The sequence below is a fragment of the Pomacea canaliculata genome, linkage group LG7 (assembly GCF_003073045.1).
Source record: "Pomacea canaliculata isolate SZHN2017 linkage group LG7, ASM307304v1, whole genome shotgun sequence".
Classification (NCBI taxonomy): domain Eukaryota; kingdom Metazoa; phylum Mollusca; class Gastropoda; order Architaenioglossa; family Ampullariidae; genus Pomacea; species Pomacea canaliculata.
This window is the reverse complement of record NC_037596.1, coordinates 14824601-14848507: the sequence shown is the minus strand read 5'-3', so window position 1 is coordinate 14848507 and position 23907 is coordinate 14824601. Positions and strand designations below refer to the sequence as shown.

Below are 23907 nucleotides of genomic sequence, written 5' to 3'. Positions count from 1 at the left end.
GTTATGGAGAACGATGAGCATTTGTCCCCCTCGAACCTTCTGGGCTGTTAAAAATGGAGTAGCTTTGATGTTTCCAGAGAGGATGTCTACATCACAGTCCACCAGAATTTGGTCCAACTTTTGGGTCTTGCGGCTTTTTCAAATCAAAACGAATTTAGGGGATGTTTAAAAGTCGCTTCCCATTAGGGTTTAGGTTTGATAGAGCAATTTTTTCAGTGGTCTTTGACCATGACGAGTTTGTAAAGTTAAGCCTAGATTTTTTTAAAAGTGGATGATTTCGTGCCCCACTCTAAGTTATTACCTGACAACTATACATCTTTTGGCTTGATCTGGTAAAATCAGCAGAAAAAACAAATAAAAATAAAACGGTAGATTGTTTGTAGTCTAATAAATAGCAGTATTCTTATTTGAAAATGACTATTCATCAAGCAAACGGTACGTACCATCGAGACTATGTTTGACTCATAATGTCATTGATGGTGCACTTTTCAAATTAAAATTGCTTTTAATTTTCTTTTAGAGAAGGTCTTTGAATATATATTTGAGCTTTTTTCTGCTTTGCACTTCTTCACTAATGAAACGAACACTTAATGATGAGTAAAACAGATTTGTCTTTAATTTCATTCTACTTCCGTCTTCTGGCCGTTCTGACCGAGCAAATAAACATTAAATCGCCTTCATCCTGATTTTCCTGCTGTCAAATTTAGCTTCATATATTAGTAATATTTCCGCAATTGACTAAGTCCGAAAAGAATTGATTATTAGTGTGCGGGACGTATTTCCATTACAGCCACTTGTAATTTAGTGCTGTTCTGAGATGGTCCAGTTCTTTTGCTCCTCCGGCAATATGATTATATAAGTCATCGAGATTAATAACCTAAGACGGAAAGTTTCATTTCGAAGTCGTCAAAGAAAGTTGGAAGCTGAAAAAAGTTTGCCATGATTTTACTATACATTGGGACTTTTGTGGTGGCCGTCATGCATTTCACTTTGTCACAAGGTAAGTTCGACCCAGGCTGTCAATGTTTTGATTATTTGAAACTTTGCTCAGGGAAGGACGATTTAACATAGAGAGGCCATTAAGTAAAATTAAAAAGTAGAGAATGACTAGCGACAGCAAAGAGTTTCATATTCCGGCCGCCATGACCTGGCAATGGGATTGAAAAGATTCCCAAATTTGCTTTGCTGTTAACCCTTACTTCAACTTTCTCAGAAAGGCGGACATTTTTCATTAAGTCCAGAAGGAAATATATTGTAATACAACCAAATACAGTTTAATGCACACAGTAAACTGACTTTAAAAAGAGAACTGGTGGCAGCCGAAAACATTGAAAACAGATATGTTGTACCAAGAGGCTGTCGGAGAAAGATAATCAGGAAGACAACCTGGACCACAACTCCACAATTGATTAATTAAAATGTTTTTACAACGAACGTCTACGTATGAACATATGTCATTCATCTCCCCAATATTACATATCTAATAATGACTGGATCTCATATGGAATGTCTCTTGTAGCTGTACTATAGATGACACAAACGTTGATAGAAACTCATGTTCAAGACTGCTTTCACTAAGCTCAACACTAGTTCTTTGTTCTCTGCCAGATGCTCTGACACTCCAGCTTCACAACTACCAAAATCCTTTCATCGTTGACGAGGGCGTAGCCTCGGAAATCATCTTCTCTATTCTTGGAGCAGATGACTTGACAAACTACAGCCTCGCTCTGGCTCAGGAAACGGCAGCAAGTTTCTACACACGGTGTTCACTCAACGTGAGTAGCGTTCACTGCTGGGAGGTCAAGCGTGACGACTGCCAATGCGCGAACCTAGGTCAAGGCCAGCGACGATTTAAACTAACGGTGACGTTTGAAGCAAGTCACGTGGGGCAATGGATGTTTGCTGTCTGGTCACACAACGTCACGCCAGTGTTCTTCAACGTGACATTCGTTGGTGAGTAGCATTTAGTCTATCTTTCTCTCTCTCTTCTTCTCCTTTCCAACTCTCGTTCTCTTTCTCATACTCCCTGTCCATTTTTCTCTTCATTCCTCTTTCAAATTTTAGAGATTTATTTTTTCTTTCTGGATTGTTCTATTGCATGATTTATTTCTTCTTACCTTAACATTTCTCTCTTTTCTTCATCAGAACAATCTACTGAAGAAATTCACACAACCAGCAATGTGTTACATCACACGACAGGTGACGTATCTGCCAGTTCCTTCTTGACTATACTTTCTCACTAAATCCTTACTCCTGCCATCTCTCCTTTTCTCTTTCTCATTTTTAATCTTGCTATCATCTCTTTCTCTCATTTTCTTGCCTTCTTCTCTGTGATAAACTAAAGTAAATTTAACTTTTTTTAACTAAAATGTTGTGAGTGTGTTTTATCAACGCAAAAATATTGTATGAAATCGTTTGTACTCTTTTTCCTAAAGTCTTATCGCCCATAAAGTTTTAAAAACTCTTCCACCTTAATCTTATACGAAGAAATACCCGTACAAAGGTAAAACTACTATTGAAAGACTTTCAACTATTAATTTGTTTCCATTATGTTCCCAATTTTCTTTTTGATATTCAAACCGAGATATTAAAGGCCCCTAGAAAGTAAATGACACGATAATCTTGATATTGTTCTTAAAGTCTCTCAAGATTCATTCTCATCGCGTCTGTCTGTCTGCCTGCCTGCCTGCCTGCCTGTCTATCTGTCTGTCTGTCTGTCTGTCTGTCTGTCTGTCTGTCTGTCTGTCTGTCTGTCTGTCCCCGCAATGTCATCTGTTCCTACTACCTGTATACACGTATACATCTATACACATTTACTTTCTTAATCTGTCAGCTTGTTTATTTGTTTATCCATATGCAAGACTACACATAACAACTTTCAAATCAGAGATCGTTAAAATGTAAGTAAACAACACAACATGTTACAAGTATACACATAATCGCATTACTGCCGGGCAAGGCCGACATTTGCACACATCTCGTCATCAATTTTTTTATTTCCTATTTGTTCACCACGCCCGGGCGGCTGTTTTAGTTTTAGTTCAGCCGGAAATCGTCGGAAACCTATGATCCCGTTTTGCATCACCAGCTTTCGGCCCACGTGACTTGAAATACGGACGTGCGCGAGCGTGACGTCAACGTCGGCTGTTTGTGTCTTCGCGTCGTTAACAGAACAGCACGCGATCGACAGTTCTACAGCTGAGTACATCATCATCCATCACCATCACCCATCAACACATTCCATCATCATCATTACCATCACCATCATCATCATCATCAGCAGCAGCAGCAGCATCCATCAACATCATCCATCATCATTTATCATCCATGCATTCTCCATCCATGCATTATCTTTTCATTATACATACATCATCATTCATCATTTATCATCCATCCATCATCATCTTGTTTTTGTTGCACTTCACCTCTATGCTATTATTATTACTTCCGTTTCAATCTTCATTGTTGAGAACACACACATTTATTAGTTTTAGTTTTCAGCTACTGCACTTGCAATCAACTTGTGTTTCCGATGATAAGTAGAGGAATCAGAACAACACAATTCAATTTCCATTTTAATACAATGGGATAAATAATTAGTTTAACTTGACACTTACAAGGATGGTTTAATAATGACAAATTGTCACGATGACCTGAAAGCTTCCTGAATCTTACTTAAATACCACTCGAAATAAAAATACAATTAGAATCTGCTTATCACTATGCCTGTCACTTTATGAGTATATGTTGTTTGTTATATATATAAAAATATTGTATTTCATGTGTTACGTGAATAAATGTTATAAAAAAGTCTGTTTAAGACAAACAATTTTTTTAATTAATGACGAGGAATAAAATGACAAAGAAACATTATTTCACAAAGAGTAGCTTTAGTTATCATCAGAAATCTTCTAAACTTGTCTGACATGGTTCTTTACTTTCTGTTTTATTGTTATACATGTTTCAGCGCTGTTGAACAAAGTCATGACATATGATTTGTAAGGATATGTGTGTTTGTGTGTTTGTTTACATGTAACTAATTCGTTTGAACTGACATCAGTTCCATCAAAGATGTTCTATTAAGTTTTGAGATGGTAATAGAACTGCACTTTTAGTTTAAACTTAAGAAGGCAAACCTGATTCAATAGGCTGGACAATGATGGGGGTATCTCTGTGTGATCCTCTTGAGTAGAGGACAGACAGCCTGGGTGTGGGAGGGCGAGTACAGGCCAGGATACGAGGACAAAAGACACAGATACATGTTCTTGCTTGCTTTGCCCGAGTTTTAAAGTGCAAAAGAAACCCAACCCGCATGCATGTTTGAAGAGAAAATGTTCACTAAACTTCTGTCTTGTTTTGATTTAAACACACATATTCGTAGACACGTAGACCTACCTCTACACACACCAACACAGCAATCATACACACAGACACACATCCCTCCTTCTACAAACACACACACACACACAGATAGATACACACAGAGACCCACACACATGCATAAATACACACACAGACGCACACACATGCATAGGTCCACACAAAAGACTATTTATGGATTGTAGTATCAAGACTATAAAAGCAGAAGTCGGTAAACAACTTTCTGCTGTCTTCTTCCGTGTAATGAGGGTTACCGACAGGTAAGCTTGTCATTACTATAATAAACCACTGTTGTGCTGGACTGATTCTTGGTCAAACATTCAAGTAGGACCACTGTAAGACTTGTTTCCACTTCTTTGTGCAGGTCTCAGGAAACAGTAAATAGACATATAGACTAAAGAAAAAACTGCTTTGTACATAATCTATTTTTGTTTATTTACTGCTTGGTTTGTTGTTGTTAGCTTGACTGGAGTCTGTTGTTTTCTTACTAACAATTTTTTCTGCTTTAATTTTTAATCATTGTCACAACCATCTTTAGGGATGAGATCATAATGTAAGTAATGTACCTCCTAAGCTTTCGCTTAATTTCAATAAATGAGATAATTTCAAGGACTGGATTCTACAAAGAACATTTCCGATAAAGGTTGTTGAATTATTTTACAGGTATACTTCACCCTGCTATAGTAAGATTACTAAGGAGGCTTCTAGACAGACGAACGGAAAGACACCAGAAGAACAAACAAGTGAACGGACAATTAGACACAACCGAGGAGCAAGAGTAGTGATTACGAGAATTTGATATAAACTACATAAGTGGTCAGAAATTATATCTAAACCTTGACACCTCATACCTCTCGACATTTTCCGTTTACTAAGCAAACCAGCCGGAAATACAAATTAATTTAATTAAACTTCATTACACTTTTATTGTAACTTTTCCTATTTTTAATTTAATTATAATTAAACTTTTTGAAAACATTAGTATACTTTTATTGTAGACCAATGATGCACAACCTTTTTCGTCCTGCGGGCCATATCCATTTCGGACAGCAGTGTCGCGGGCCACTTCACCGCAAAAATACAAAAAAAAGCAGATACCATTTTTTATTAGAAACAAGTTGTCATCAATTATGTGGTAATTAGTGGGATATTTGAAGTTGTTTACCCGAAACCAACTTCTGAATGTCCGGCCTCATCGTAGAGACACCAAGTCGGAGTACTGAATCGAAATGTTCGTCCATCGAAAGAAAGATTGAGAGACACCCGTACGTGGGGATAAATACTTCTTCTTCCTTTTTTCGTTTTTTTTAAGGTCTTCTTTCATTACTAACATGCCGATTTCCTGCACTGTGGGCAGAAGTTTCGCGGGCCGGATATGGCCCGCGGGCCGTAGGTTGTGCATCCCTGTTGTAGACAATACACATCAAAAACCTAATGTGTGCTTCCAGTGTACTAGGTTTGAAAAAATGTACAAACCGTTTTTTAGTATTTACTTCTTTTTGATCCAATTTTTTTAATGGTACATAGTTGTGGGCTTTGTTGTGTACGGGTAAACGACACACAGATAGAAATAGTAAGCTGAGAAATGTGTAGGACACCTGTCGATACTCATACCCGTTCACATCTGTGTTCACTCAGTTTGTTGCCCCATAAAGTGGTCTAGAATTTGTGGCTAGAATTTCACTTGAACCTTTTTTGTATGCATTGCGGGTGTTCTCTGTGCTCGGGTAGGTGTCAGGGTGTATGTTACATTTGCTTTCACTTTGAAGTAAGCAATGCCGTAGTTGTCGAATATTTCGTACCGACCGAGATTATAATAATGGCAGTAAAAATAATTTCTACAGCGAATGTTACCAGACTTAACCCCTGGCATTGCCCTGTAGTGTGAGTTCCGCCTACAGACTTACAGACTGCTTCTGAACGGCTTTTAGAAAGTTAGTTCTGCTCTAAAGCAGTTACAACTGGATTTCTCTGCCTTCTTCCTGTATTCCTTTCTCTCTGTCTCATTCCACACACACACACACCTCTAACACAGACACGCATATATACATACACGCGCATACATCTCACCACACACACAACCGAATCTCGCAATGACACACGCACACAGACACACACCTCTAACATAGATACCCATGGAAACATGTCTGACTCACACACACATATATATATATATTATGACTTCTTATTATTATGATGAAGGTGATTACCATCAGTCAAGCAATAACAGTTACCTAAAGGTGTTTCAGTCAGACTTGGTCACACCTGTCGTACACCTGTAGAGAAGTACCATGGACTGGGTTACCCTGGGTGACAGTCCCGACGAGAGACTTTGTCAGGCCAGAAATACCTACAAGGTAAAGCTGGTCCCTGGTCACACGCTGCCTACCCTGGAGGTGATGCGGGCAAAAGCTGAGGAGATGTTACAGCAGGTGAGATAATAACAAAACTGATTGTCAAAATAGTTTTGCATACAATATCAACATGTCTGTCACATATCTTTCAGTTATCTAAATAGTATGAAAGTCTTTTACTTACAGGTGAAAACTTTTGTTTTCTTTGTTTAATTTTCACCAAGGTAATTAATTGTTGGATAAATTAGTGACCAGTATAAAGTGTGTCTAGGATACAATTACAGCAGGGGAGGGCAACTAATTTTCCCAAGGGGAGATGAGAAATTGGGATGGTTTTAGAGGGCCGGACTAATATAGTTAACTCAGTTTTACCCAATACTGTATACATAATATATATACTGGGGGGCGGGCCAGCGGGCGGGCCGGTCAGAGACAAGGCGGGCCGGATCCGGCCCGCGGGCCGGCCTTTGCCCAGTCCTGTGTCCTGTCTCATTTTTGTGTGTTACAGAGAAAAGAAGATGCGTTTTATGTCCTTGACCTTGGTGACGTGGTGGAAAAGTACGAGAAATGGCTGAGACTGATACCCCGGGTACAACCTTTCTATGGTAACAGTCACCTTATTTCGTCTTTCTTTCTTTAGCTCTGAACACATTTTAAACACTACATCGTGTCGCAAGTCGATCTTTTAACTCTAGTGTACCGGATGATTTTATTACATTTTATTATTTTATTTTATGAAATTTATTAAAGGAGCGTTTGTTCATCACTGACGAATGTTGTACCTCGTAGAACCAAAACATGGTTCCTCTAAAAACTACTAGAAAAAAAAAACTACAGGCACAAATTTCTTCATTGAAGTCCATTGTTTAAAGGCTGTCCATCAAATGATGCCCAAACACAGTCCTTGTTTTTTACTAACTACAAATGAAGCTAAAAATACTTTCGACTATTTAGTTGTGAGCTTTGTTGTGTCTGTAGAAGTCATTCCTGTTTTTTTATTCAACATACACAAATACACAAACTGTTGTTGTCTTTGTTTGCAAAGCCGTCAAGCAAACCCTTCTCCAGTTGTGGTCAAGCTGTTAGCGCATCTTGGAGCAGGGTTTGACTGCGCCAGCCAGGTAATATTATGATTTTTTGCTTTCTTTCTTGATTGATTGATGGATTGATCGATTCATTTGTTCATTTATTGGAAGTGGTCATTTTGTGTCGGATGATTTGAAGGAAATAGTATGTCGATGACTACGACGACGACGACGACGATGATGATGATGAAAATGATTGTTTTTTTCCAGGCAGAAATAGACCTCGTACTTGCGATGGGTGTTACACCTTCCCGTATCGTGTTTGCCAATCCATGCAAACAAAACTCCGTCATCCACTTCGCTAACTCTAAAGGTGTGGAGATGATGACTTTTGACAACGAGGTTGAGCTGCAGAAAATTAAAGAAGCTTTCCCACGATGTCGGTTAGTTTCAGTGCCCATCAAAAACATTATTTATACACATACTTATACACCACAAGTTCAAATTAACTAACCTACACGCGCAGTTCGAGATATAATCATCTGCAAAGTTTTCTAACTAAAGTATTTTGTGTCATGTGACCAAGTCTGCTCCTGAGAATCCTGCCCAAGTCCGGATTCAGGCAACATGGGGAACTAGGCAACAAATTTGGCTGTCACCTGGAGGACGTCCCACACCTGCTTCTGAAGGCACAGCAACTACAACTCAACGTCATCGGCATCAGGTGAGCGGTCGTCAGGAGAAAGGTGATCAGGTGAGGGGTTATCAAGTTGATCTAAAGTAAATCAAGTTTAACGACCGGAAATATTGTCACAACACATGTACTTAAAACTAAAAATAGCCGTTAGACGAATGTTGGATAGAGAGACAAACAAAAGACGATGCATGAGATGGTACCAGTATTTTTATGAACGATGGCAGAGAAAGGCATCCGACTCAACAAACAAGTTTAAAATAAACATATACACGTTATACCAAACACAGATAGGAAGAATAGTAGGAGCAAAGACTAAAGAAATAATGTCCGAAAAAGAAGTTAAAGACTTACATATCCATTACAGCTTCAACGTGGGCACGGGTGTGATGGAGCCTGAGGCCTACTCAGCCGCAATACAAATGGCAGCAAAAGCCTTTGACATGGCAAAAGAACTCGGATTCTGTTTCCAGCTTCTTGATATCGGTGGAGGATTCCTGGGGTGCTCAGGTGACGCGGAACAGTTTGAAAGGGTAAGTAAAAACAAAATTTATTACTAAAACAAATGTCGGAAATAGTTTCAGCTAGTTGCTGATTGGACTGATGCAAGGTTATGTCTGTGTATGTAGACATGTATATACCTGTTGATGTGTGTATTATTGTACGTGTTGCAGTGAATGGACAAAACTATATATATATATGTGTGTGTGTGTGTGTGTGTTACAGGCTCCCTCTACCGATGTTTATTCAACAAGCATTTCAATTTTTTTTCCAGTCATTAGTTCTTTTAATTTACAGACTGCCAAAGTCGTGAACGAGGCTCTACAGAAGTATTTCCCTCCAGAAAGAAACATCCGCCTCATCGCCGAGCCAGGAACATACTTTGTTGCTTCTGCCTTCACCCTCGCCGTCAACGTCATAGGGAAACGTCTCGAGTCACGTGACACACCAGGTATGCTGACTCTTTGTATTACTTTATATTCTGTCAATCATCATTCTTCTTTTAATATAATTTATTTATTTATTTATTTACTTGTTTTACTATTTTGCAGACCAACAAAACCACATGCCAGGCAAATGTCACAAAAGATTTAGATATTTTCTGAATGATGGTGTTTACGGATCGTTCCTGAACTTTCTCCTCACTCGGACACTAAAGCTGACTTTTGAGCCTCTTCATGTGAGTTCTCCACGTTTGCAGCAGTGTGTATGTGTCTACATGATATGAAGTGATATCAGAATATACATTCGTGACTCAAGAAACTAATTTCACAGAAAACATTGCGCAGGTTTTACTACACGTGTGCCTGTATGCAGGTATACTTCAACCCACACAATAATACACACTTTTTCTCTCCATTCTTTCTGTTTCATCCACACACACACACACACAAAACACACACAGATAGACACACTATTCCGCACGAACATATAAATAACAAAGGGATGGATGTATGGATAGATGGATAGATAAACGAATCTTCAACTTCCATTGGCAGACACCTGCAAACTCTCAGAGGTTTACATGCAGCCTGTGGGGGCCGACATGTGATGGCTTGGATCTGATCCGTGACCAGGTGGACCTACCTGAGATGAAGGTGGGCGACTACCTGTGTGTCCGTAACATGGGTTACTACACCATCACCATGCACAGCGGCTTCAACGGCATGCCCATGCCTGAAGTCTTCCTTTACTGTGCTGAAGACATCTGGTGAGATGCTGTTCTTAGTGTTGTCTTTTCTTGGTCTTTTTATATTTTTTGTTAATTAGTTTCCTTTTGCTAATATTTGTGAACTTTGTGGCGTTGTTGTGATGGTTGCTTATTTTTCTCTTCAAGTAGTTAATGTATCTTTTATAAATCTTATTCTATCTTTACCGATATTTTTGGGCGTGTCTAAAGTCTTTTATTTGTTATTGCAGGCTTCGCGTGTTTCCCGAGAGGAAGGTCCCCATCCCACAGGTTTTCTTAGTCTGCTGACTAAAGCCATTACAAGCGCAAAACAAGCTTTATTTGAATGGAGATAAATAAAGCCAAGCAATGTATTAATAGACAGTTGACCCCTGTTGACGCACACAACAGCATTATTCATTACAAAAATTTTTTTAAGATGTGTCTAGATGTGAAACAACTTATTTAATCACTTAAAATAATGAATCAAGTATGGCTTAACTTAATTGTAAATATGCGTTTCTATTACTGTTTCGTACTGTTGTGTTTTGTTGTTTTTTTTTTAGCCAATATCTTTTATTTGTAAGGAGACAATACTCCTTCGCTTCTGTTGTTGAATTGACTGGTTTATGAATTAATTTGTAAAGGGCTAGCTATATTTATTATATCTTACTTGCCTTTCATTTTAGAGATAATCAAATCAACACTATGTTCCTCACTCTCTAATGCAGTTATGCTTAACATTAATGTTTTGATGAACCTCTTGTGTTTTAGCTGCTATATGAACTGTAAAAATCTCAAAACAATTCCTTACTGCAAAAATGTCTGTTCCACAAAGTAGGAAAGGCATGATGAACGGGAAAACAACAGAGCATAACGAATAGAAGACTGAAATAGCTCGAGAGAAAAAGGAAACAAGGTGACAAACGAATACGAATGAACGAGAGAATAAATGGCTGTTTGTATGTAAATAAAACCTATAATTGTTAAAATTCACACCACGTAAATGTTTTTAAAATGCTCTTTAAAACGGAGTATCACAGATAGTTTTCTTTAATGTAGGTTAATAGATATAATTTTTTTTAAATACTGGTTTAAATTTCATTCGCCACTACGTCGGGAATAGCGCGAACTCGCCATCGCGTAGGGAAAGACAACCAATCCTCCTATTCATGCATTGATTATCTCCCTTATTCTAAATCTACTGAACAATTAGGTAGAGAAATATCAATTACCTATGTCAGGGATGCACAACCTACGGCCCGCGTGCCGGTTATGTGACGACTGACTGAGTTACAGACTGTCTTTTAAAAAGTGAAAACTTTGCTATAGTTATCATATCTTACTTGCCATTCATTTTTATGAAAAGAAAATATATCTAAAATGTCTGTAACTCTGAAATAAAGTTTAAAAAAAATTATATTCATGTTTACATGAAGTTCTTCTCTTTCGGGTGTATTACATAACTACGTTTATCTCTTTGTTGAGTACCCGCAAATTTTTTTATAGGCTTTCTGTGTGGGACGTAAAAAGAAAATAAGATGTAATACATTCCACCCTAGGAACATGTTAAAAAAACATGTGAGTACAAATATATTATTTGCATTTTGTATTTTGTTTTATGACGTACTTTGTTATATTTTATTTGTCAGATTTTGTATTGTAGAGTTATTTTACTTTGTATTTTATTTTGCGTTGTGCTTTAATTCAAGGAATTTAAAACAGTGATATTGTGTGTACACATGTCTACCAATCGCTTGCTCCTATGGACTCAACGTAATGTCCCGTTATTGTGTTGAAGATGTATGGTGAACTCACCTGGTCTTTGTTGTTTTTCTCATGCATGAAGGGATGTGCGGGTGTGTGGTTATTAATGTGTATGAGGATTCTCCAACACAAACCCCAACTACATGGACAAATATAAAACACATAACACTCATATAAGTTCCAACTGGAAAGGGACGCCCAGACTCGGATCCGATGGCGTGGTGTAGTTGTGGCCCTTTGCTCCACTGGGGGTGAATAGGAACAAGAAGAAGAATACATAAAAGCAAAAAAATAGCAGGGAAGAATAAATAAAACAATATAATCACTAACTATTCCATGATGGTGTGAAAAGTGTGTTCACATCAATGAAAGGGCACAAGTAAAGGGAGATCAGCGGATACACTCACTCCCATGTTATACTCTTTTTACCAAAAATTGCATTGCTTAAATTCATAGACAAAGGTTTACTGATTTTGAATGTCCATATGAACAAAAAAATTTATTGTAGATTTGTGCGCCTACCTATTCTAAGTCTGTGTATACTTACACAATCTCTTCTGGACTATTGCTTCAAAACGTTTATCTCTCCTTTTCGTTCTTTTGTAAGAGTAGTACCTTCTCTTGTCTGTGTGCTTATAGTTCTTTTTCATGATTTTTTCAGGTCGAAAAGACTGCTTGTTAGGAATGAAATTTTCTTCTGTATATGCTTTGTAAATGAGCGATAGCCATCTTCAACTTGTTGTCTCAAGACTTCAGTCTCTTTTTGTAGTTTTCTATACTAAACACCTTCTCATTGCCTGTGGTTGTTGCGGAAGGACAGACCTCTGTAAGTAGGGTCCGCAGGTCGCCATTTTGAAAGGATTTATTTTTTTCACTCTCATAAAGACTAATTGTTCACAAAGTTCAAAAGTCTGCGACTTGTTTGGTGTTAATTCATTGTTTATTTAAACGTAGCTGTTGTTGTTGTTGGCTTGACTGGGGACTGGCTTTGTTGCCATTAAAATCTCGTTAGTAATTTATTCTTTTTCTTTTCTGTCTGCATTTCTAATCAATCTTCACGCCCTACTATAGAATCATAACGTATTTCATGTCCATTCTAGTCGTTCAGATAATTTTAGCAAGCGGAGCAATTTCACAGACTGACTAAGTACTTTAACTGACATTTTTATCAAGCTTATCGAATTAATTAATTGGACATATGCACGGCTGAGAACAACGGCTTTTAGCTGATCAGTTCTGCCTACACCTGCTGAGACTGCATTCCTTTCCTAATATATTAACAGCGAGATGAAGGTATTGCAGTCAGACACAGTGACACAGTGACCCTGGGTGACAGGCCCGTCGACAAACTATGTCAGACCAGAAAAGCTGGTTTCTGGTCACACCACGGATGTGCTGCGAGCAAAAGCTAAGATGTAGGTGAGACAATACTTTACACCGGCGTATGGTGGTTGGAGTGGTGGCTCGGAGGTGGGTGGGTGAATAACCGCTGTGACCAAATTCTCCACACGTTTACATAATCGTGGTATGGAACGTTTAGTATAATATTGACACGTCGGTCACACACTTTAGTGCCCTATATTAGTTACCTAAATGCACCTACAGGTGCGAAAAAAAATCGCTTCTTAATTCAAAATAAATATACAGGGAATATTGGTTAAAGAGAAAGAAAAAAAGACGATGAGCGTGTGGACGAACAGACACAAAAAGTAGATAATAAAGATACACACTTTAAGACAAGCACACAGACAGAATGGTCAGTAGAAGTACTTTAGAAATAATGTTCAAAATATATCAATAAATAGAAATAACCCTTACGGTCAGTTGATATTATCTTTAATTATTAGCAACCTGAACTATCGAAAAAATTATAATAGTAAATGTTATCATAACCTGCTTCTTCACTTGTGCGCTCAGTCATTTTACTTACCTGCATACCACAGTTACAAATTTGCATTCTTCTCAAAACCGACTTTCCTACTTTCGTTTTACCTTTGTGTGTGAGTGCTACACATGTTACCTTCACGGATGAATAATCAGGTTGAATGCGCGACTGTATGTACCGACTTAGACTGGAGACAAAACCCACTCTCGACAAACGAGAAGTTTTTCACATGTTTTTCTCTGCAATATTATTATTATTACATTGTGTTATGGTAAGATCAGTTAAAGCTTATACATGAGTAATGATTTGTGCACATGTGTTTGTGTATTTACATATAACTAAGCAATATTCCTTCGTTCGAACTAGAATCAATGGCATGGCAGAGATCTTATTGAGTTGTCAGATTTTATAAGAATGAAATTTATGCTTTATTCTGAACTTATCTATGCAAACCTAAATTACAAGCGACTAAACTAAAAATCGAACACCAGCAGGCAGACGAGGAAGAAAAATTCTTGTTTTTTTTTTTTGTTTTTTTTTGTTTTGTTTGTTGTTTTTTGTTTTGTTTTTTATTGCATGTGTATCACAATACAACGAAAACAAACCACCCATTATTGTTTCTGAAATTACTTGAGAAAATTCTATCAAGCTTCCCTCTTGCTTTGATTTACTTTCCTTTCCCTAAGGAGGAGCAAGAGAGCCCACCAATCTGGAAAAGGAAGTCGCGCTGACCTGTATGACCTCGGCCACGCCCCCTGGACTGACTTCCGTTCTTCTCGCGATGATGCCTGGTGATTAACGGTGCGCTGAACGTAATTGTCGACACTCTGGAACTAAAAAATTTTATTGTTCTATGTTTCCGAAAGATAAAGAAAGGTGAACTAACAAAATTTCCTTTATTTAATATATATATATGAAGTCGCATTTATTGTTGTTTTTACTGCATTGGCTGCTGTTAAGTAGTTTCACGAGTCTTGTGTTGTCATTTCCATTACTGCCAACCGACATACCATGTTAAAAATTTGCTCTTCTCTGACTATTTACCACTTTCAGTTTACTTTTTGTGTCGAAACGAGATGCTACAACATGTTACACCTACACGGATTTTTATTCAAGGTGTGCCAAGTGAGTATCGATGTCTAAGGACAATATTTTAACTTAAATTCCTGGTTATATCATCAAAAATATACAAAGAAAAATGTGTCCAGAATGTAAAGAAATAATTGCGAGAATGCAGAAAGGAACCGTAAAAAAAGACCCTGTTGTGAATCAAACAGGACCCTCATACAAACGATTGTTTTCTGTAAATGCTTGTTTTCTGTGTGTGTGTGTGTGGGGTGTATGGGTGTGTTTGTTTTGCTTGTACTCCATCATCAGAACAAAGGCACGACATTTCGAGTGGTCCTGACGCTTATGGGGGGGGGGAGAGGTCCTCTGACCCGTGACCACCGCCAGACTTCAAGCAAAAATAAAATTAAGAAAAACTCTTCTTGCTGACAAACGAACATTATACCTGGATAAAAGTACATCAAATGTAACATTCCTTCCTTCTACACAATAGCAGTGACAACCTGATCCACTCAGGTTTTTTTTTTTCTTCTTTTCCTTCCCACCTACAGAATTCTCTTTCTCATTTTACGGACAAGGTTGTGATCACTTAGATTAGACTCGATGGTCGATTCATACAAAGTGTGTATGTATTAGTGTGTGTGATGATGTATGTGTGTACTTGTACAGGCACATGTGTGTGAAAAATAGTAGAAAAGTGGTTTTCTACATGAACTCATTTCGAGAAGTGTTAGAACCAAGAAATGTCAAAGAATGGCTTATTCAAACTAAACTTTTTTTCAAGTATTTCGCTCTCCGTCCTTGATTACTAAGTCTTTTTTTTTTTTGGTCGAATAGTGTACACAGTACTAACAAGACAGTGACAGTGAATTAAATAAATTTATCTGAATTTGACAAAAAAGATAGATATGTTATTTAACTTCAACTGAACTGTACCTTGATATTTGTTCTCTAAAGGCATTAATACTACTATTAACTAAGAATTCAATCGTGATGTTATCTAAGTTCCCTCAAAGTTCGTAAGTGTAAAAAAATATTGAACACCAAACAGTTGTTGTTCCTGAACTAAGAAGATGTTTCCTATACAAAACTTCTTCAGGATAGAAGAGAGAAAGGTGAGACTGCATGTGGTTCATTCTATCCTAGGGATTCGTCCAGTCTCTAGACCAGCCCACTTCACCATTCCATCTCCCGCCACCTCTACCTCTCTGCACTCTACTGATGGTTAGCTGGTCAGGGTGCCCTGGAATACTGGGGCTTATACATGTACTGGAAAACTCACGTGATGAAGTCAACCTACACGCAAATGAAAGGTGTCCTCCAAATGTCATTCTATGAAAATGATATTTTTCCCTAACATTACTCATCTTAAAAAAGTAGACGATTTATAGCCACACCCCTGTCCGTGAGTGCACACTATTCATCTGTCTAGTTCGTCTTCTGGTACAACCGATCCCGGATCTCATTTAAGTGTAGTGTCTTTTTTACTGATCTTTTCATACTTCAGAACACACACGAAAACACACACACAGACACACACACTGAAATCCAGCACACAGACCCTCTCCACACACACACACACACACTGTATTTGGGGGATTGTTCGTATCGTTTGCTGATAGGTTACATTTTGCTTCTTATATTTCACCTATCGTCAGGTGAGTTAAATGTTGTGCACAGATTTCTTACAGAGTTTATTCTTCAGTGTTCAGAGCTGCTCAAAGGTAGGCTTAACATTACCACTGAAAATCATTTCTTTTTATGAAAATATTAGTCAACTGAACGCATTATTACATTGGGTGGTCATTTTCTTTACTAAGATGTTCATTTAAGGTTTTAGAGTGAGATCATTAGAGTTAAAAATTCAAAAAGCCCCACTTTAAGATTAATTTGTACTTGTTTATACAAGTCTGACTAGTTAGCGCAAAGGCATAAAGAATGTAGCCATTTGTTTAGTATACATACTCACTTGCACTGTCAGATCTTTCAGGCGTCCAGAAATCGTGTTTCATTGTCCACCATGCAAAGTCTACATTTGACTTGGAAAAAAATTACTAAATACTTGCCTTTAAAACAAAAACAGTTATTTAATGACAGCAAAACTATTACTAGTCCCTCCTGTCAGTGTTTTCTCCCACAGACATTTGCGGAGTTTTTCACCAAAAAGTTTGTATTAATACGCCAGAAGCTTGACTTTGCTCTTGTTCCACCTTCACCTTCGTCTGTGTCAGATATACTTTACAACGGTCTTTTTTGTTGCCTTGAGCCAGTTAGTGAACAATTTGTTATGGAAATTTGTGTGAGGAGCAAACACCAAAACATGTGAACTTATTCCTATTCTCTCCTCTCTGATGTTGATTGTCTAGATGTCCTGTTACTAAATAATCTTATTTATTTTTCTCTCACTTCTGGGCACTCTTCTCTCTAGTTCAGATCCCCTATTGTCCGACCACTTATAAAGAAACCATTTTTAGATTATGACAGATTAAGCAATTACAGACCAGTTTTGAACCTGTCATTTTTGTCTGAGGTTCTGGAAGAGATTGTTTTTCTCAGTTTATTGTGCACTTGGAGCAAAACCATCTCCATAATTCCTTCCAGTTGGCTTATAGAAAAGGACATGGTACAGAGTCTGCTCTTTTGAAAGTTGTGAATGATCTACTTCACAGTGATAACGATGACAAGTGTGATGTCATGTCATGTCAAATGTGAGTTATGCTGATGATACACAGCTTTAACAGTCAGTTCCACCTACTTAACTCTCTGGAGCACGGACTAAGAAATGCGTAGATGATGCAAAGTCATGGATGCTCCAAAATAGACTACTACTGAATGAAGATAAGAATGAACTGCTACTTACTTGTCTAAAAAAATTTCTGTGTCATCCTTCTCTCCCTCACTCTATAAACAACTATTCGGCAACTTTGGTGTCATTCTCGGTCAGCGTTTGACTTTTTTATTAGCATATTTCTCATGTCTGCATAAATACCTACCTTAAACTTCGTAGCACCAGTAGCATTCTTCATTATCTCACCACTGATGCAACTAAAACTTTAATCTTTACCTTTGTGTTATTACTTTGTGTGGGAATGAGAGTGTGTTGTAGGAGTGGGCGTGTAACATCGAGGTGACGAGGTGTTCATAAAGGTGTTGCAGTCAGACGTAGTCACACCTGTCGTACACCTGTAGAGAAGTGCCATGGACTGGGTTACCCTGGGTGACAGTCCCGACGAGAGACTATGTCAGGCCAGAAATACCTACAAGGTAAAGCTGGTCCCTGGTCACACGCTGCTACCATGGATGTGATGAGGGCAAAAGCTGAGGAGATGCTACAGCAGGTGAGACGATAACGAGGCTCATTGTAGCCAGGTGAATGGAGGATGGGTAGTGGAGTAACTGTTAAGACTTCATTCATAAGCTCACACGTTGACATAATCATGCTAGGGACCGTTAAGTACAGTATTTACACCTCTGCCACTCACACCTTTATTACCCGAGATTAGTTACCTAAAAAGTAAGACACCCTTGTACTTACAGCTATAAAAAATGTTGTCCTTAAATTAACTAGGTCAATGTAACCCGCAAAGTTATATATTTTAAGTGACCCGAATAATGTGATAAAACTCTTACCTGTGTTACAGAAAAAAGAAGATGCATTTTATGTCTTTGACCTCGGGGACGTGGTGGAAAAGTACGAGAAATGGCTGAGACTGATACCTCGGGTAGAACCTTTCTATGGTAACAGTCAGCTTATTTCTTTATGTGTCCATAGTTTCTGGGTTTGAACACATTGGATACTCCATCGTATCGTTACTCTCTCTTTGAAATTTATTAAATCAGAGGATAACATTCATTATAGAAATGCTGTTCTTATTATCGACTTGTTCTTGTATCATTTTTTGAGCAGAACTTGACACTCAAAAAACTAATATAAATAAATACTTTAAGGCTAAAATTACTGGGCTGCAGTTTTTTTTTATTATTATAGGACTGGTATAAAATGCTGGACAAACACACAGTCATTATAACAACTAAATTTAAATTAAGTTTTTAGAGATTTAAAGCATTGCTGTGTCAGAGTGTAATATTATGAATATGTTTATCATTCAACATTCACAAAATACTCAAACTTGTTATCTTTTTCTGCAAAGCCGTCAAGTGCAACCCTTCTCCACTTGTGGTCAAGCTGTTGGCGCATCTTGGAGCAGGTTTTGATTGCGCCAGCCAGGTAATATTCTGATTGATTGATTGATTGATTGATTGATTGATTGATTGATTGATTGAAAACTCTCGTTTGTTTTTTCATTGGCTGGTTTAAAAGTAGTAATATAGCAACGACGACGACGACGACGACGACGACGACGACGACGATGATGATGATGATGGGTTTTTTTCCAGGCAGAAATAGACCTCGTTCTCGCGATGGGTGTTGCACCTTCCCGTATCGTGTTTGCCAATCCATGCAAACAAAACTCCTTCATCCATTTCGCTAACTCTAAAGGTGTGGAGATGATGACTTTTGACAACGAGGATGAGCTGCAGAAAATCAAAGACGCTTTCCCACGATGTCGGTTAGTAGCAGACACCACGTGACCTCACTAACCTCCTCAAATGTACATCGATACTAAATGTGGCTTTACTGAAAATGCTACCACACTTGAGGCTCACCATTCACACCTTGAGTGCCTAGTAATGTTACCATCTCATAAAGTTTTTGCTATAAGGGTAGATAACCAGACATCATGTACTGAGTGATCATTCTTAGCTATTTTAAAACTCACACAAGTTTATTCTAAATTTTCTGTAGTCCAAGATGGAATAGTCTGCATGGTTTATTGACTTAAGCTTTTTTTGTCATGTGACCAAGTCTTCTACTGAGAATTCTGCCCGAGTCAGGATTCAAGAAGCATATAGAGCTAGGTAACAAATATGGCTGTCACCTGGAGGATGTTCCACACCTGCTTCTGAAAGCACAGGAGCTGCAACTCAGTGTCATTGGCATCAGGTGAGTGGTGCTTAGGAGAGATGGAAATACAATGCATGAGAGGGTAGGAGTATTGAGTGAACGATACCAAGTGACACACGACTGAACGAACATAAGTATAAAGTAACGATAAAGACATTCAGACAAACACACATGCGAATGATGGCTACAAAGACAGATAAAAGGAAGATGAACGCGTAAACTAACAGACACCAAAAGATACACACTTTAGGACAAACATACAGACTGACTAAAATAATGTCTCTATTTTACAGCTTCAACGTGGGCACAGGTGTGATGGAGCCTGAGGCCTACTCAGCAGCTATACAAATGGCAGCAAAAGCCTTTGACATGGCAGAAGAGCTCGGATTCTGTTTTCAGCTTCTTGACATCGGTGGAGGATTCCTGGGCTGCACGCACGAAACAGAACAGTTCGAAATGGTAAGAAAACAAGTAATATTTACGACCAACACAATATGAAAACATACAGTTCAATCTTTTTTTCAATCATTGGGTTTTTTTTTAATTTACAGACAGCCAAGGTAGTGAACGAGGCTCTACAAAGTATTTCCCTCCAGAAAGAAACATCCGCCTCATCGCCGAGCCAGGAACATACTTTGTTGCTTCTGCTTCACCCTCGCCGTCAACGTCATAGGGAAACGTGTCGAGTCACGTGACACACCAGGTAGGTTGACTCTTTCTATTACTTTCTTACATTTTATCGACCTTTTTTCTTTCTTTTTTCTATCATTTATTGATGTATTTGTTTACCTTTTATTTTGCAGACCAACAAAATCAAATGCCAAAGAACGGTAACAAAAAAATCAGATATTTTTTGAATGATGGTGTTTTTGGATCGTTCCTGAACTTTCTCCTCACTCGGACACTAAAGCTGACTGTAGAGCCTCTTCATGTGAGTTCTCTGATGTTACAGAAGTGTGTATCGTGGTGGTGGTTAAATTTGATTATATAATAATGTGAAATTAGACATGCACAACTTAAACAACTAATTTCGCTCACATCACTACAAAAGTTTTAACGTACATGTGTTTATCTATGCATGTCTACTTCAACTCACACAGTACTGTACACGTTGTCTGACTATTTTCACTTTTTGTTTCAAGTACACGCACAAAGTAACACACGTACATTTACTTATATATATATATAGACAAAAAGCGGATCGATGAATGGATCTTTATCTTACCTTGGCAGGCACATCCAAGCCATCTGAGGTTTAAATGCAGCCTGTGGGGGCCCACGTGTGCCGGAATGGATCTGATCCGTGACCAGGTGGACCTACCTGAGATGAAGGTGGGCGACTACCTGTGTGTCCGTAACATGGGTTACTACACCACCAGCTTGTACAGCGGCTTCAATGGCATGCCCATGCCTGAGGTCTTCCTTTACTGTGCTGAAGACATCTGGTGAGATACTGTTCTTATGGTTTTCTTTTCTAGTTCTTTACCTTTTTTAATTTCTTTTGCATTTATTAATACTTACAGCTGGTTACGTTAATGACGTTAGTTGTAAACAACATTATCCTGCTTGTAGGATTTGATGTGTCCGCTTCAAATTGAATATATTTGAATATATATATAAATACTTTTTTTTTCCCTCTGAGTACATGGTTCACTTCATCTATACATAAATTTGAAATGTTGGTACCTAATGACATCATTGTTTTAATAGATTACAGATCAGAAGCTAAATGTGCATTTCAGACATTTTAAACAATAAAACATTAAAACCATTTATTTAATACTAGTTTAAAGCAACACAGCGCACAACACAGCTTTAGAACATTTTAGAATTTAAAAGAAAAGAGGTGGACTGTAAAAGTCATATTTCGTTCCTGTCGGAAAAAAAATTCATTAGTTTATTATAGGCATAAGAGTAATATTTTAAGTTGTTGTTTTTTTAAATTAACCCTGACATTTTAAAAATGTGTCGTGGAACCAGCCCCTGAACGATAAATCTAGCACCTTGCTCCGTAAAAAGGGACACAAGGCGGAGCAGAAATCTCTGAGCATCCCTTGCCCTTCCCTCCACAGGACGGCTCATCCACCTCTCCCCATGTCATATCTCTAAGCCAGGGGTGGGCAATTAATTTTCCCAAGGGGCCGCATGAGAAATTGGGATTGTTTTAGAGGGCCAGACTAATATAGTTAACTCAGTTTTACCCAATGCTGTGTATATAGAAATACTGGCGGGCGGGCCGGTCAGAGACAGGAGGCGGGCCGCACCTTGCCCAGGTCTGCTCTAAGCTCTACTCATCCACCTTTCCCCATGTCATATCTCTAAGCTCTACTCATCCACCTCTCCCCATGTCATATCTCTAAGCTCTACTCATCCACCTCTCCCCATGTCATATCTCTAAGCTCTACTCATCCACCTCTCCCCATGTCATATCTCTAAGTTTCACTACTTTTTAAACCCATTGTGCTTGCAGCCAAGGGAAGTAACAGGCTGATGAGGTGTTCATAACAATAACACATTAGTGAATATAATTTTGTGTCTAAAGTCTTTACTTGTTTTTTGCAGGCTGCGCGTGTTTCCCGAGAAGAAGAGACCCCATCCCACAGGTTCTCTGTGTCTGCTGACTTAATTTACAATCTGGATTCATAGACAGATGACCACTGTGAACGCACACGGCAAAATTATCCATACAAACTTTTTCTTAAAAACCAGTTTCTAGATATGAAATGATTTTATTAATTGTTTTAAACAAATAAACTGTTTGGCTAAGCTTGCATTGTAAATGTTTGCCTCGATCATCGTTTTCGATGTTTTTAGAGACCTTATACTTGTTGGGACACAACTCCTTATTTTGTTTCGTATCTGTAATTTGATAATAAAAAAGGGGGGAAACATTGTTGTATTTATTATATTTTACTTGTCTTTCATTTTCATGATACCCAAATCTACCCAATCTACGCAAAATATGTAAAACTTTGTAATACAATTGTTGTTAATATTAATGTTTAAATGAAGCTTTTGTTTGGGTGGAGTGAATAACTACCTCTATATTTTGTTAAGGAACCGTAAATTTTCTTTACAGGCTTTGTGTGTGTGGCACGGGGAAAAAAATAAGATTTAATATATTTCACTATAGGAACATGGTAAAAGAGTTTCTTTGTAGGAGTCACTCCGTTGTGAATTCAAATATATTGTTTTTATTTTGTATTGTTTTTTATGATGTACTTTTATTTTGTCTCATTTTATTTGTTCCCTTTTGTATTGTAAGGCTTTTGTACTTTGTTCTCCAGTTTTTGCTTTTCATTGTCTTGATATTGTAGTTGGTATTATATTTTTATTAATTATTTATATTTTTATATTTGTATTATATTTCATTATGTATTTTGAGAACTCTCTTCAGGAGGTATGTGCTTTTAAGTTTTTACCTGTTTTTGAAATTACATTTGTTCACATAAAAAGCTGTTTTCCTTTGCTAAACGAAGTTGATAAAAATCAGCTACAATACTGCTAAAATAGACTGTTCTATAAAGTAATAAATGCATAATGGACGGAAACACAACACAAAATATTAGATAGAAACAGAAGAAAAGATGAAAAATGAGTAGGAATAAATGAAACGAAAGACATTCTAAATCTCAGACAACATCTTTATATATCTATGGACACTTAAGGAAGAAGATTCCTAAGTAGTAATCAACAGTTTGAACAAAATGTTAGTAAAAATACTCAATATTTGTACTTAGCAATATAAAAAAATGATAGCGCTTTAAAATAGATACTTGGGTATTACAAATTTCTCCAAAGTCGGCTTTAATAAGAAATTTTCAAACAACTATTACATACAGTTATCTTTTTTTAAATGTTTGCTGTATTGTAGATTGTTTGCTTTGCTTTTAGTCAAACTACGCATGCGCAGTCTCATCCATGTTGGAAGATTCCTGTTATGTTTGTCATTTAAGGGACTTCTCTTCGTAACTGATTCAGGAAATGGAAGTTTGTCTTTTGGATTCAGTTTTCCTATTCAGGTTAAATCAATTTTACCCAATAGTCATCAATTTCGTTTCTAAATAAATTTTTCTGTTTAAAGTTTGAAAGAAAAAAA

The 23907-nt window shown here is 37.7% G+C and overlaps 3 protein-coding genes and 1 long non-coding RNA gene across 6 annotated transcripts; all 4 read left to right on the top strand.

Moving 5' to 3' along the window:
* The first annotated feature begins 828 nt into the window (after nt 1-828).
* LOC112569437 lies at nt 829-5496 on the top strand. Of its 3 annotated transcripts, none has more exons than XM_025247204.1 (4): nt 829-1000; nt 1609-1953; nt 2146-2199; nt 5044-5496. In XM_025247204.1, the coding sequence occupies exons 1-4, from the start codon at nt 940-942 to the stop codon at nt 5160-5162; spliced, it is 579 nt and encodes a 192-aa protein (XP_025102989.1). In that variant the 5' UTR covers nt 829-939; the 3' UTR covers nt 5163-5496. The 3 variants fall into 3 exon arrangements, with proteins under 3 accessions (XP_025102989.1, XP_025102990.1, XP_025102991.1); XM_025247205.1 differs by lacking the exon at nt 5044-5496 and adding an exon at nt 3089-3332; XM_025247206.1 differs by lacking the exon at nt 5044-5496 and adding an exon at nt 3035-3332.
* Nucleotides 5497-6634: 1138 nt separating this feature from the next.
* On the top strand, nt 6635-20836 carry LOC112568602 (ornithine decarboxylase-like). The gene is given in 10 exon segments (XM_025245977.1): nt 6635-6812; nt 18484-18580; nt 18994-19070; nt 19241-19413; nt 19710-19847; nt 20102-20267; nt 20360-20387; nt 20390-20452; nt 20455-20511; nt 20814-20836. Coding segments are annotated over 10 exon segments (963 nt in total). The 5' UTR covers nt 6635-6671.
* LOC112568481 (ornithine decarboxylase-like) lies at nt 7099-10625 on the top strand. Its single transcript, XM_025245789.1, has 9 exons — nt 7099-7339; nt 7780-7855; nt 8030-8202; nt 8346-8483; nt 8821-8986; nt 9252-9405; nt 9506-9633; nt 9953-10164; nt 10374-10625. The coding sequence occupies exons 1-9, from the start codon at nt 7302-7304 to the stop codon at nt 10429-10431; spliced, it is 1143 nt and encodes a 380-aa protein (XP_025101574.1). The 5' UTR covers nt 7099-7301; the 3' UTR covers nt 10432-10625.
* Nucleotides 20837-21043: 207 nt separating the features above from the next.
* Nucleotides 21044-23907, top strand: LOC112568484. The gene is made up of 2 exons (XR_003100107.1): nt 21044-21253; nt 22371-23907. It is a non-coding gene; the product is annotated as an uncharacterized LOC112568484 (long non-coding RNA).